Source organism: Fistularia commersonii, chromosome 24 (genome assembly GCF_037954325.1).
Source record: "Fistularia commersonii isolate RoL2024-O1a breed Wild chromosome 24, RoL_Fcom_v1.0, whole genome shotgun sequence".
NCBI classification, from domain to species: Eukaryota; Metazoa; Chordata; class Actinopteri; order Syngnathiformes; family Fistulariidae; genus Fistularia; species Fistularia commersonii.
The window spans coordinates 2,587,626-2,602,230 of record NC_141307.1 but is presented as its reverse complement, the minus strand read 5'-3'; the positions used below and the strand labels follow the sequence as shown (position 1 = coordinate 2,602,230).

The 14,605-nt window shown below is 46.7% G+C and overlaps 2 protein-coding genes across 3 annotated transcripts; one reads left to right on the top strand and one right to left on the bottom strand.

Moving 5' to 3' along the window:
• The first annotated feature begins 802 nt into the window (after nt 1-802).
• LOC147219686 (tropomyosin alpha-1 chain-like) lies at nt 803-5,890 on the top strand. 2 transcript variants are annotated; one of them, XM_086171722.1, is made up of 10 exons: nt 803-1,055; nt 1,591-1,716; nt 2,803-2,936; nt 3,852-3,969; nt 4,059-4,129; nt 4,256-4,331; nt 4,417-4,479; nt 4,556-4,625; nt 4,744-4,822; nt 5,664-5,890. In XM_086171722.1, exons 1-10 carry the CDS (start codon nt 942-944, stop codon nt 5,665-5,667), a joined length of 855 nt encoding a protein of 284 aa, XP_086027848.1. In that variant the 5' UTR covers nt 803-941; the 3' UTR covers nt 5,668-5,890. The 2 variants fall into 2 exon arrangements, with proteins under 2 accessions (XP_086027848.1, XP_086027849.1); XM_086171723.1 differs by lacking the exon at nt 5,664-5,890 and having other exon boundaries at nt 4,744-4,826.
• Nucleotides 5,891-6,591: 701 nt separating this feature from the next.
• On the bottom strand, nt 6,592-11,717 carry LOC147219685 (death-associated protein kinase 2). The gene is made up of 12 exons (XM_086171721.1): nt 11,540-11,717; nt 10,994-11,142; nt 10,529-10,750; nt 10,266-10,404; nt 10,049-10,178; nt 9,876-9,924; nt 9,599-9,625; nt 8,725-8,877; nt 8,564-8,609; nt 8,391-8,480; nt 8,215-8,289; nt 6,592-8,129 (listed from the first exon to the last, which is right to left on the bottom strand). Exons 2-12 carry the CDS (start codon nt 11,053-11,055, stop codon nt 8,049-8,051), a joined length of 1,074 nt encoding a protein of 357 aa, XP_086027847.1. The 5' UTR covers nt 11,056-11,142; nt 11,540-11,717; the 3' UTR covers nt 6,592-8,048.
• Nucleotides 11,718-14,605: the final 2,888 nt, after the last annotated feature.

The window sequence follows — 14,605 nt, the reverse complement described above, 5'->3', positions numbered from 1 at the left end:
GATCGTAAACGTGAGCGGGTGTTGGCGGAAGGAAGCTACCGTAAAACAACCGCATTGTTGTAAAAACTGCAATTCTCAAAGAGTGCAAAAGAAGTAGCGGCTTACATGCCGGAATTTACGGTATTACATTTGTATCCTTAAGACCGAGATCCCGCCTTTTTATGTCTTGGAATTTGTGAATTCTGCGGTTTTAAAGTGTGAGTGTTGACAAATTAGGATCAAACATTTCCTCTGACTCAGCAGCAGCAGCCGGCGGAGGGATGAGGGGACTCCGACACCTTGGTTTTTGGGTTCGCGACCGGACAAAAATGGCAAACCCCGGGTCGAAAGCATCACCCTTAACTTCCCTCCCCTCCCTTCTGGGGCTGTGATTACGTCCACGCCGGGAACAAAGTTCACCCTTTGAGCCGCTTTTGACATTTCACTTGCAAAGGTCCCCGGGGCTTGAAGGAAACGGCGTTTAATAAAGGCCACTGGAATTGAATCGTCTTTCCCTGCAAACTCAAACGGTGTCAGATGGATGCAAGATTATAGCTTGACGGCCGCAACAGCTGGCCGTCTACCGCGCAGAAGCGATGACAAAACAAACAAGTTAACCCCCCGACGTTTATCGGTCCATGTTTTTCACTTCCGCGGACAGACGAAGGAGAGTTGAATTACCGAGTTTATAGGAAAAGGGAGATTTATAGTATCTAGTGACCGCCGGACAAAGGAGGGTACGTCATGTGGGCGAGCGAGGGCTTTGGAAGGGGGAGTGTCACCTCTTCCGTCATATAAATGTCCCCCCTCTGTCTTTGTCAGAGCTCGGCGTCTCGTCCAGTCCACTCGCCTCAGGCATCCGTCCTCAGGTCGTCCGTCCCGCAGCCGTCTCTCTGTCCTCCTCGCCTTCGCCTGAAGAAAGAATTACACATTAAAATAAAAGACGCGCCAACGCAGCCAAAATGGAGGCCATCAAGAAGAAGATGCTCATGCTGAAGCTGGACAAGGAGAACGCTCTGGACCAGGCCGAACAAGCCGAGGCAGACAAGAAGGCGGCAGAGGACAGGAGCAAACAGGTGGGCTGTGAAATCAGACCAACGAGCCAGAAAGGCCGATTTAAAGACACAAAGTTCCTCATTTTGGAGCAAAGTAAATGTAGTTTTCATGCGTGTGCGGCACAGAGATCATTGGAGAAAGTAGGATACAAAATGGGCAGGATAGGGGAAAAACAGCATTGAATATTTTATTATTATTATTATTATTATCTATTAATATTAATATTGCATTCGTGAACAACATTGAATAATTTATTATTATATTTTATTAAGTCATTTGTATTAATAAATTGCATTGAGTATTTTATTATTATTATTATTATTATATTTCATTAATAGTCGTCTGTCTTTATAAACTGCACAGAATATTATATTACTATTATTAATAGTAATTTGTAGTGATCCTAATTACGTATCAATTTTTTTATACGAATGGAAATGTATTGCACTAAATGTAACAAAAATGTCTTTATTTTATCTGCCAATTTTTTTTTATTTTTTTATTTTTTTTTTTACTTTAACTCCGTTTTAATCGAATTCCCACTCGCGCCTCCAGCATGAGGACGAACTTCTGCAGATGCAAAAAAAGTTGAAGGGGACGGAAGACGAGCTGGACAAGTACTCCGAGGCCCTGAAGGATGCTCAGGAGAAGCTCGAGGTGGCCGATAAGAAGGCGGCTGACGTGAGTAACGCATTTATTCGTGTAAAACACGGCCCTTAAGTTTGTGATAATTGAAGCAAATGCCTCGGATGTCGTGCCCGCGCGTCCTGACCCGCCTTCCCTTCGTCACCCTCGCTGTTTACTTGTCCTCATCATCCGCCCGATTAAAGAGAGGAACAAATAGACGGCGAGCCCCGAAATATCGCCGCCGCCGCCGTTCTCAAACGGGACGCGGCGCGAAAGCCGTGGCCCTGATGAAAAGCTGCAACGCCGCCAGTGTAAACCAAGCCCCGACGATTCCCCGCGTCTCCCCTGCATTCCATTCCCCTCGTGCCCGGCGTGGACGCCTCACAGCTGTCGGAGGGGATTCGGAGCCCTGCTTTGGCCATGATGTCAGACGCTAAACCTTGACCGCTAGCTTAACAATGGTCCAAGTCCATTTATGGGGCGCGGGCCCTTCCGAGGGGGATGACCTTTTTCTTTCCGGTTCTCGAACGGGGACTCGATGAATCACCGTGTTTTTAAGGATCTTGGATGAGGGGGTTCGGTCTTTTCTGTCGCGGTTGTTCCGCACGTGACCTCACGTCGTCCAAATTTGACCTCCTCTGACACAAAATGCTTTCAGAAAAGTGCTGTAAAATGCTTTTTGCATCAAAAATGCAAAAGTTATCGGTGGAAAAAAATAAAATAAATGGTGGTCGACACCAACGGCTCTTTTTTTAAGTGGGTTACAGAGATGCTAGGGGATCCCCAAGACCCCCACCGCTGCAAACTTGCAATTAAATAGCTTTTTTTTCAACATCTATTTATTTTTTGGGTAGACGTGGAACACAGAACTCACCTAAAATCAAACAAAATAACACCCAAAATAAAACAAAATAATAATCACATATTAATTTATTGTCCCCTGAAAAAAAAAAAAGGAAAATAAACAAACCAAAAAAATAATCACGAATAGTTTATAATGGGAAAATTGCAAACCGTAACAAGAAAAAAACACATCGAGACGCTTCGGTTCGATCTCGTCCACATCGTTCGGGCGCCGATGAAACTCTACGCTTTGTTTCTACGTCTGACAAATCCTAATCCGCACCTGTTCATCCGCAGGCCGAGGCGGAAGTGGCGTCCCTGAACAGGCGCATCCAGCTGGTGGAGGAGGAGCTGGACCGAGCCCAGGAGAGGCTGGCCACTGCCCTGCAGAAGCTGGAGGAGGCCGAGAAAGCGGCCGACGAGAGCGAGAGGTGACGCTTCGCTCTCAAAATGTTTTGGTTCGCGCTCCAAACCCGTAACCCAGAACGAAACCCGCGGCTCCGCTAAGTGGTGACGCTTTTTCAAGTTAATTATATCCGTTAATGTCCATTGTGTCTTGTTAATTGTGTCCGGTCACGTCACCAAGACTCTGCAGAGACCGGCTGGTTTCATAAAGGATAAAAAGAAATCACATGAATTATCTGATTCGGGTAAAGGTGAAAACATCTATTGATAAAATTGGACCTCTAAGACAAAAAAGGCAGTTTTTTTTTTTTTTGTATAGAATAAAAAATAAACAATTACCTGTTGAGCAAACATGACCATCCAAGTTTAAATCATATATAGAACTTGCTTTTTCAATTCATGTGAGAATTCAAACTATCTTTTGGATCAGGGGTGGCTCATTATTTCTTATTCAATTTTTATTCGCGGGTCAAGTGTGAATCATGTAAATGAAAACAAAATGAAAATTGCAGTTGAAATATTTTAAGTTTTTTTTCCCTTTTTATTTCTAATTTAAAATCATGAATGATTATATACATTATTTTCTATGTAATCATCCATACAAAATTAAACAAAAGGAAAAATGAAGGAGCTTCTAAATTCAATATCGATTGAAAATACTTAAAATAAATATAATAAATAAAATAAATATTATAAATGTATAAATAAAATAAATATGATAAATATATGAATAAAATAAATTCTTAAAATATTAAAAAAAAATAGTTTGGTGGGCCGGATAAAAAAGGAAGAAGAGATCTTTTGCATCCTCTAGTGGCAAAAGAAGAAAATTACACTAATCCAAATTGGCAGGTCGTGACACCAAGTTGACTGACAAACACACACACACACACACACACACACACACACAAGCTGTAAGATTTTTCCATGTGTGTGTGCAGGGGGATGAAGGTGATCGAGAACAGGGCCCTGAAGGACGAGGAGAAGATGGAGCTGCAGGAGATCCAGCTGAAGGAAGCCAAACACATCGCAGAGGAGGCCGATCGCAAGTACGAGGAGGTGAGGGCCGCTGCCACCGATCAGTTGATATTGGCAAACGATCGGGATGCGCGTGTCAATACAAGGTTGTGTTTACCGTGCGCGTCCAGGTGGCCCGAAAGCTGGTGATCGTGGAAGGAGAGCTGGAGCGCACGGAGGAGAGGGCGGAGCTGGCCGAGGCGTGAGTGTCGGCAAAAATATCAACCGGACGTGAGTCGGTTTGTCCGTTTGGTTCGGGTCTTCAGATGTTTTCCTTTCTCCGCCCGTCCCTCTCCTTCTCCTCGCCGTCGAATCCGAACGGCTGCAGGAAATGTGCCGAGCTCGAGGAGGAGCTGAAGAACGTCACCAACAACCTGAAGTCTCTGGAGGCCCAGGCAGAGAAGGTACAGACGGGAGAACCGGCGTCGGCCGTAACGTGAACGTATTTTGTTTTTTTCCGCCCGTGACGGGAGTCCTTCGTCTCCTCAGTACTCGCAAAAAGAGGACAAGTACGAGGAGGAGATCAAGATCCTGACGGACAAACTCAAAGAGGTGAGCGACTTTCAAAACGACCGACTTTCGCGCCCTCGGACGTTCTCTGATCCCAAGTCTTGCTTGGTGGCGTCAGGCGGAGACCAGGGCGGAGTTCGCCGAGAGGTCCGTGGCCAAACTGGAGAAAACAATCGATGACCTGGAAGGTAAAGACGCTGCCGACATCGACACCGTCGTCGATCGTGTTTTTCCTCGCTTTGAACCATTAAAATGTTTCCTTTCCCTCATGGATGATCTCCAACCCGTCCGTCCCGGCTCGCGCAGATGAGCTTTACGCGCAGAAACTCAAGTACAAAGCCATCAGCGAGGAGCTGGACCACGCCCTCAATGACATGACCTCCATGTAGGTGGACGCCACATGCGCTCGATCGTAGTTCGGTATTGATCCAGGATCGATCACGTGCTTCCCAAGTGAAGACGCCTCTCTACGGAAGCGTCTGCAATGTTTGCTCTGTCAGATGAACTCAAATGACAGATGGCAATCATCATTTTTGGACATAAAGAGGCATGAATGATTCAGATTTTAAGAAGCGAAAAGACTCTCCAAGTGTAAACTTTAGTGCAAAGCCGAAATTACCGAAGCGTCAGGCAGTCGTTTTCTTGGTGATGTTATTAAATTCAGCTTAACTAACAGCCCGACATAATCGATACATTTTGTTATTTCCAGCATCATTTCCCTATAAGTGGATACAGATAACAAATATAATTATATTCATGATTAGTTAGATGCATTAGTTATATATACTGCTCCAAAAAAAGAAAGGGAACATTGAAACAACACAACGTTACTCAGAGTCATTCACACTTGTGTGAAATCAAAGTGTCGACTTAGGAAGCAACACCGATTCATTTGGACTTGTTTTAAAGGCATTACATCAACATTAGCGGGTTTTTCCACTTTCATTTTGAGTGTGACTCCAAATCCAGACCTCTGTGTGTTCATACATTTGATTTCCATTCATCATTTTTGTGTGACGCTGTTGTCAGCACATCCAATGACGTAAAGAACAAAGTATTTAATAGGACTATTTCATTCAATCAGATCAAGGATTAATCATTTTAGTGTTCCCTTTATTTTCTGGGGCAGTGTCTATTGGTATAATATATAAATGTGTGTGAATCCTTTTTGCTAACATGGAAAAATAGAAGAATATAAGACACTAACACTGACTGTGTGTTTCCAGCTAAAAACGCTCTGGAAGCGCCGCCATCTTGGTCTCGGTCCAGAGACTCGACCTGTTTGTGGCCGGACGTGTTTGGTGGCGGTTGGTGTCCCTCGTGCGTCCCCGTCCTCCTCCGTTTTCAGCACTTTGTTGACGACCTTCCCGTTGGCCGTCACCTCCCCTTTCCCTTCGTCGTCTCTGAAAAAAAAACAAACAAAGCTTGAAATAAACCATCTGTGTCTGTTTTATTCTCGCTTTTGAATTATTTGAAACTAAATCGCCAACGCTGGGATTCTTCCTGGATCGTAGAGAGCCTTCAAACGGCACGGCTTCGTCTGGAAAGCAAGACCAGTTTGTGAACATTTGGTTAATATTCAGAGATGTAGTTGTCTCGGTTACGTCACTTGATCAGCACCTCTCAGGCGTGCATATTTGGACGGAGCTGAGGGGACTTTCTTCGTAACCAAGAGTCAGAATTGGATATCGATCTGAATTTCCCACCGTTGGTGATGGTGTAGGTGTCAGAGGTCACGTCATGTTTTAGGGAAAGCCAGCTTCATTGTGGTTTCAGCGCGGCCTCAGCTTGGACTCCCCACGCTTTTGTGTTTTGTGTACATCTGAGTTGCAATTACACCTCCCGGCCACTAGGTGGCAGTAGTGAACCGCTGCAGCTGGGAGGGAGTGATAGTTTATGAATGAAAGCAATAACATGCAAATTGAAGGTTCACACCCAGGTGGAAGTTATTACACTTTCCAACATTTATTAACTGCACTTTTGTTTTGTTTTTACTGTAATTCCTCTGAAATATGATTCACCATGGTGGAATGCAGAATTTTTTTTAAATGTGATGCAACTTAAACTGGGACACAGTACAGGAGATTTGTATTAGAAATGCCTTGACGTGCCCACGCATGAACGGATCTCGCCACAAGAATTCACAAAAGTCGATTGGTGGTAAAATTGCTTGTTCGTTTAATGCATTTTTTGACGTTTAAAAAGCACATCAATCAGCTCAGTCCTTTCTGCATGTAAAACAGATTGAAACAGATCCTCAAAAGTAGTTTTGATGACAATATTACTTTTTTAGCTTATTAATAAATGACTTTATTTAAAAACTAAAAACAGATGCACTATTGGAGGTAATGTGGGTTGTTAACTCACTTCTACAGTGTTAACATTAGGCTGTCAAAGCCTACAAACACACACACACAGACTCCCTCAAATGTTTCCAGGTCACGGTGGCAGCGTTATTGGTTTTGTTCACAAGCAGCAGCTGAAAAGCCGGGCCTCGCGGTCCCCATGGCCATTCTAACAGATGCTACATTTCACCGGCGAGCGGAGGGGCTATGAAGGCGGGCGGAGACGTTTCTCAGACAACAAACAGCAGAACATGTACGTCAGCTGAGAGACGGGATTCAAAAGTTATAAGAAAATAAAAGGGGAATGACACAGGCTGAAAAGCCAGACGACAAAAATAACAAGTGACCAAATGATTACCATAAAACTGACCTCCTAATTGCATTTTCTTCACAATTTGTGAATTCTAAGATTAATTGTCCACTTTGTACTTTATGATTTAATTCCTGATTAATCCCAACTTCTGTGCATATTCATCTTATACAAATGTAGTCATACCTGCAAGTATTAAATGTAAAAAGTGTATTTATTACAAACTTTTTTTTTCTGTTTCAGGCTTTTGCTTCTTTCGAAACCTTGCAAAGCCCCTGATGTAAACCACTCCTGAACTGAGGTTAAACGCTCACACATCCAGGGGGATAATCAAACAAAATTCTTTAAGCTTTGTCTCATTTTTTTTACTCTCTTGTCCTCAATTCAATGTTTTTAGCAAGTGAAGCTAATGAACTAGCCCGTTAGCTCATCCGTCATGCAGAGCGAACACACACGGCGGCCTTTACGAAAGCTGCTGCGAAAGCCATGTTTTTCTTCGGCGTGCTCAAGGCGAGCGCGGGACCTCGAAGAGACGGAGGAATGTTTTTCGCAAACAGACCGGAGATGAGGGGCGTCCTCGTCGGCGTGACAACCGGGCCGTGCAGACAAAGACGGCTTATTTAAAAATAAGAAGAAGAAAACAAAGACAAGAAAAAGCAATAAATAATTGTTTCCTTTGCGGTAAAACACGGTGTGAAACGAGTTTTCCTTTACAAACATTTTCACTAGTATGTTGTCAGGAAAGTAAAAGTGTTGAGATTCAAGATCGGCGAGTCATGGAAGACCTGGGAGAGGATAGGAACTTTTTCGGTCCTCCTTTTCTTTGCATCAGTCAGTTAATCTCCTGCATCGGTCAACGTCTCACAGAGAGAAGAAGCCGTGTGTGAAGAGAGATCTCCGAAACGTCTCGTGATGCTAAACTCCCCTCGGCCCGACGGACGCTTTTCTGTCCGGCTCTATGAGCTGCTGCTGAGTCTGCGTCGCAGCAGGGAGGCGGGCTTGCTCTCGTTGTCCTCCGCGTCGCTTTCGCATTGTCTCTGCGGGAACACATCGTTACAAATCCCATAAATTCCCGCCGCTCCGAGAGCAGAGCGAGATTTTTAAAAGAAAAAAAGGCCTCACCGAGTCAGAGCTGCCTTTGCACAGCAGTTTGAGGTGAACCAGCCGGTTGCAAACCCACACCATGTTGTAGGACATCTGCGGGCGGAAGGCAGAGACACGTGCACACTCTTCAGAAACCACATGCAGGGAAACGCCCGGCGTGTGTGTGTGTTCGGCCCCCGGCCATCTGCGCTCACCTTCCACTTCCTCCTGGCGTTGAACTTCTTGAAGTTCTTCATGTTGATGGAGGATCGGTTCCTGTTGGCCACCTGCTTGCGCGTCAGCGGCTAAAGGGATTCGGGGCGTTTAATAAAAAGCGGCGGGGTGTGAGCGGAGCTTAGCTTAGCTTAGCTTAGCGGCGCCGGCTCACCTTTATCCAGGGATGTTGGAGACACTCCTCCGCCGTCATCCTTTCGCTGCAACGCAGAAGCCGAGAGGCATCAGTCTCAAGTCACTTCAGATGCACATCAAGCATTTCTTTTGGACCATCTGGACACTTGGAAGGATATAAACATCCTGCTCCTGCTCCACCTGGGGTTTTGCACCAACAGCTTCTGGATGAAGTCTTTGGCCATGGAGCTGGTCATGCTGAAGTACTTGGTGTTGAGGTCGTAATTCATAGCCAGGATGTTGCTCAGCGTCTCCTCGTCGGTCTCACCTTGGAACGGGGACATGCCGCTCAGTCTGGGGAGGGAGAACCAGGCCATGCTAAAATTTGTACTCACTTAATAGCGCACTACCGACACGCTACCGTCATTTCCGGACTATAAGCCTCGACTTTCTCCGCACGCTTTGAACACTGTGGCATCAGTGTTTTTTATTTTGGCCGAACGAGCTTCACGCTCACGGGACTAAAAAAAAAAAAAAGAAATATCTCATGTTACAACGTGGACACCTCCAGCCTACACATTTGTTTATTTTTAGCCGGTGCGGCATATATTTAGATGCGTAAATTACAGTAATGTGTAATAATACCAATATATTGGTATATATAATATATATATATAGCAGGGAATCTTCAATCTTTGTAGTTACTGCTAACAGCTAAGGCAATTTATATATTCATTATATTTCTTATTCTTCCTCCTTTCCACTATTATCTATTACTGTTATGTTTTTACTTGAAACTCTGGCACAACAATTTCCTTCGGGATTAATAAAGTTGTTCTCATCTCATCTTATATTGTTGACACCTGAGGACTTGAATATGGTCACACTACAAGTAGCTCATGGGGCCACGTCGCCACAGACGCACCAACGGCGGTATCATTTTGAAAATCGGAACTTTGAGAACGTGAAATTATGATGGGAAACAAACTCGGGCTTGGAAAATAGGACACACACACACACACACACACACACACACACACACACACACACACACACACACACACTTACAACTTACAGTATGTAGGTAATCACGCCGATGCTCCTGCAGGGGAAGGAGACAAAGAAAGCATTCATTGGGGTGGAAACATTTCCCGCAACTGTCGAGTCGACTGTTGGGCGACGGGCTCCGACACGCCGCCAGGCGGAGGAATTTACGGGCGTACGGCGAGAGAGAACGGCGGCGCGGAGGAGGGGAAATACACCTGGATGAGCGTGGGAGCCTAGTCGAGGTATTAAAAGCGTACGACCGGCGCGGGACTGTCGAGAAGAAACGTTACAGAAAGTTTGCTCACCACATATCTGATGCGGTGCTCAGAGGCTCACAGTTGATCACCTCGGGCGCTGAGAGAGAGAGAGAGAAAGAGAGAGAGGACTTGTAATTACAAGATTCCTGGGAACTTGTTTCGCTGTGAAGTCCAAAATCCTTGTGCGGCCGTGTTGTCATGACGACCGAGAAGGTCCCCACCGATGTACTGGGGGGTCCCGCTGGTGCTCCGGAACTCCTCCCCCGGCAGGAAGCGGTGAGCCAGGCCGAAGTCGATCAGCTTGATGTCGGGATGCGGAGACGCTTCCTCTGACAGCATGATGTTTTCCGGCTGGAGAAGCGTAAAGATCCGGTTAAACAATGAATATGATTGCCCTTCCGCTGACGACACACACACACACCATCAGTGTGAGGTCACCTTGAGGTCAAAGTGCGCGATGCTCTTGCTGTGCATGAATCCCAGTCCGTCCAGGATCTGCTTCATGAACTCGATGGCCTCGTTCTCCAGCAGGTTCTCTTTGGCTGCGATGAAGTCAAAGAGCTCGCCTCCGCTGACGCTGAAACACCAGAGAGGCTTCAGAGCTCCGTGTTCCCGCCGGCTCCGCTTCTCGCCACGTCCGAGGGTTCGTGCGGAGGCGCCTCGACAAATCGGAAATCCACACAAACTCCGCGTCCACTCACATCTCCAGGATGAGCACCACCTCGGACCGGCTCTCAAACACGTCTTTGAGAGCCACGATGTTGGGGTGCTGCAGGGCCTGCAGGATCTCCACCTCCCGCTCCACGCTGCTCTTCTCCAAGCCCAGGCGGCTGCACGAGTTCTTACGGATCTTCAGGAACTTCCCCGCCCAGTAGGTGCCGCTGGTCAGCTCTCGAACCCGCCGGACCTGACCAAAATGCCCGCTGGACGGCAGGAGGGGATTCAGAAAGGGAAAGCGTCACATCACACGCACAGCGATTCAACGAATCAGTCCCCGATCTGACACGAGTTCCACAAGACCCTGATATTCGACATGTTGGTCAGTGAAGAAAAGAAAACGCGAAAAAAGATCAGCCGTCTGCGTTAAGTTGTCGGAGCCGGGAGAGAAAACGCTGAATCGTGTTTAAAAACCCCATTCAAAATGTACAGATCGTTTCTGAACACACCTTCCAATGACTTCCCCGATCTCGTAGAAATCCTCCACGTTCTCAGGTTTGAAGAGCGCCATGCCGACTCGGCTCCCTCGGGATCCCACGGGTTCTTCGGCGGTCCTATTTGACAGCGGACGTCCGCTGGCTCATGGCTCCCGGAAAACCTGCATTCGGTTACAGTTTACATCTTAAATTTGAGCGACGGGAATCGAACGGCCATGTTTCCGAAGGCCCGACGCTTTATCAAGTACTTGGTCAAATAGTTATTCGTTAGCTTTATTTCTCAGCGAGCCAAGCTTTAAGACCAGGACAAGAAAAAAAATAAAAGGGCGAGCCAACAACCGCAAACATCCAGCTAATCCCCCCGGCGGTTCCTCGTCTCGGTTTTCCCAGCATTCGGTGTCGACTTTATTTTTCTCACGTGACCCTCGACCTTAATCCACTCCCTTTGGCTTTTAAATTCGAACCCGTGCACGTCGGCGCACAGAACAGGAATTTCAAGTGGTGCATTCCCCTCCCCGGGGAGGATGGACGCCGGCCGGCCCGTCAGGAAACACTCACCGCCGTTCCTCTGATAACGTTCGGTGTTAATGCAGTTTGAGAGCCTGGAGTTAAATATTTGATATTCCCCTCCGTCCTCCCTGTTCGGTCAGCCTCTCACGCCTTCCAGCTGCAGGTCCTCATGCTTGTGTTTCTTCTCCCTCCTGTGTTTTCTTTGCTGATAGCGCATCTAATCTGCCTTTAAAAAAACAAACAAAAAAAAAAAAAACGTGAAGGTCACTCCTGACAAACCGACAGAATATCTGTCGGGCTTTTTTAAACACCGTTGACGCCCCGCAGGTCGGGATCCGCCCGCTCGCTCGCTCGCTCTCGTCCCGCCGCTGTCGAGTAAGACCCGTTTTCACAAGCCCTTCCTGGTACGTCCCTCCGCCGACTTCCTGAACGTGTAACTTCTAACCGCGCAGCCGGCAAACTGTATATTTACATCCGCCACGCGCGGCGACATCGGCCTTTTCAATGAAAGAGCAGCAGGAAATGCAGTTTACGGCGGTTCCTGAACCTGAACCCGGTGACTTATTTTAGGAAATGAAATCCAACCTAGAATAGCAGTTCCTCCGCTCCCCAGGAAACTTGTGATGTATGATCAATGGACCGCCGTGACGAATAGATTATTAAAAGAATTACAATCAGCAAAATTGCAAAAGCTGCGTCGGATCATCATCGCTCTCCTGCGGTTCGCCGTTCAAATATTGTTATCTTGCCATCTCGCACGACCTCAAAGTGAAACGCTGTAATCGTTAAGACGCATGACACACCAAACAGGAAGTGATGTTTATATCAGAGTAGACCGGTCGCCTGGGAAATACAACTGTTGACTTTCTCATTCGATGAACCCGCAGACCTTTTCCGGATTGCGGGAGGAAGACGGAGAACCCGCGGAGAACCCGCGCAGCCACAGAGGAGAACATGAAGACTCCGGACGTCGGATTAGAAGCTGCGACCGCTCTGAACGCCGCGTTTTGTCACACTTGCAGAATATCTCGGCCGTTCAGACGAGGTCAACCGATCAGCGGCGAAACAAAAATAAGGCTCACATCCTGTTTTTCTCCCGCCTCGTCCTCCTCTGCACTTCTTCGCCTCTTTTCGCGTCGGTTTACTTTTGGTCCCCTCGGTCTCATGCGTAGTCCTCCCAAATCCGCCGCTTCCAAATCGCTACGCGATGCTAAGCTATGCCCGCGTTTGCAGCCACACCTCCCGGCTTTCGCTTTATCTCTCATAGTTGGAATAACTTGGCAAGGACGTGACGCCGGAGGCGAATGGGCGCTGATGACAGTCTGAAAATAGTCGGCCCCCGCGTTTCTCACCTGACGGATGATGAAACGGCGATCGATCCACCCGACACACTGACGTCTTAATCTCTTCGCCAAATGAACGTTAATACTTTCAGAATCGCTCGGAGGACGGAATCTGTGCCGGCAGGTTCTCGGCTGAGCACTCGCTGCTCCGTGAACCCCGACGCTTGACCTTGAACTCTAAACCGACGAAACGTCGAGCTAAAAAAATCCATGATCGAGGGGAAAGGAACACCGCGGCTGCTAGCGTTAGCGGGAGCTGATCGCAAACACAATGCCGTTTTTAAAGTATTCCTCCTTGGATCTTTATATGACAATAAGATGAAGGCTATCGTGCGGTTGGGTGTTTTTGTCTGTTTTTTTTCTGTGAAAACACAAAAAATCCAGACAAAGTTTTGAAAATGCTAAAAGGGTGAAGCTACGCGATGCAAGATGACCGTGTTACTTGGTGATTTTAGCCACTGCTTTGCGTCATCTCGTTTTGTTTGGTCACAGGGCTTTTGTTTTGCCTTCCTTTCTAGGATCCCTCTGGTATCTCACAGCTCTCGGCACCAGGAAGGGAAACGTAACACCGGTTCCTGTCGCATTTGTTCGAACCGTTCCTTCGCCGCCGGACGCACGCGGTCTCAGTCAGCCGGGCTGAGACGCTGATTCACAGCGACGGAGCGAGCCGCTAACGTCATCGTCCCTGCGTGGGCACGTTTCACTTTTCTTTATTTATTTAAGTATCCGTCGCCAGACAGTCGTGTCTGCGTGCCGCCGCATAGGTGGAGGGAAAAAAATAGAAATCCGCACAAGGAGGTTTCCATGAGTGGTTGTCCAAGCGGATCCCGCGACATCTCCGTTTGTATCTTTACCATCACAACGCTTGTTTTTCCGTTTTTCTCAGCCCCGGTTCCGACATCGAACCTGACACGTGAAAAAACGTTTAACGCCCCCCGTGAAAACAAGACCATGAAACACCTTGAAGTGTCGGCGTCTGTCAGAAAAAAGTGAGACGTCCCTGTTTTGTCCGTCGCAGGTGTTGACACCGAACACGGCGGCGCCCTGACCTTCTTCGCCGGTGTCGTCACAATTTGTTTTTCCACGCACCGGATTTCAATCAAAGTGTATCCAAACTGGGAATCTTAATTCTACGAATCTTAAAAATGCCACGTTCTGTTAGTGAAATCTCCCGTTAGCTGTTTTAAATCAGTGAACTGAACTTGTTATCATCAAGGGCGGGTTTTCTTGAGAAAAACGAATGAAAGCGACAGCGTTGATCTCAAGGCAGCTTTTCATTTTCAATTTTCAGATGGTTTTAAATGAATTGTGCCACTTTTAGGATATATATATATATGTATATATATATATATATCCTAAAAGTGGCACAAAGTGGGGTTATATATATATGTATATGTATACACATACATATATATATTTCTCAGAGGGAAAAATAACCGCATCGTGACTTTATGTCACTGTATTTCACCATCAACGGCCTCATCCTTTAGGTCTGATTTGAAACATTTCCAAATGTTTGGTTTCTTAAAAGAACTCCTGGTTGCAGGAGATGAAAATGTGCAAATGCTGTTCGGGCCTGCAAAGTGGACCATTCCGGCTGTGGTGGATCCACACACACACACACACACACACACACACACACACACAGAGGGAGGAATCAATTCTAATTACGACACACATTGCCCAATGGGTTGTGTCAGAACAGAAAATACATGAAGGAATAAAAGGAACTGGGCAGGTTCAGAAATGAAGCAGCGCGGTGTCATGCAGT

Coding starts and splice junctions, on each gene's coding strand:
- LOC147219686 (XM_086171722.1), top strand. CDS start 942: ATGGAGGCCATCAAGAAGAAGATGCTCATGCTGAAGCTGGACAAGGAG. Junction 4,332..4,416: donor TGGAGGCCCAGGCAGAGAAG/GTACAGACGGGA, acceptor TCGTCTCCTCAG/TACTCGCAAAAAGAGGACAA. Junction 4,626..4,743: donor AACAATCGATGACCTGGAAG/GTAAAGACGCTG, acceptor CGGCTCGCGCAG/ATGAGCTTTACGCGCAGAAA.
- LOC147219685 (XM_086171721.1), bottom strand. CDS start 11,055: ATGGCGCTCTTCAAACCTGAGAACGTGGAGGATTTCTACGAGATCGGG. Junction 10,405..10,528: donor GTGGTGCTCATCCTGGAGAT/GTGAGTGGACGC, acceptor CTGGTGTTTCAG/CGTCAGCGGAGGCGAGCTCT. Junction 8,130..8,214: donor GCAAAGGCAGCTCTGACTCG/GTGAGGCCTTTT, acceptor GTGTTCCCGCAG/AGACAATGCGAAAGCGACGC.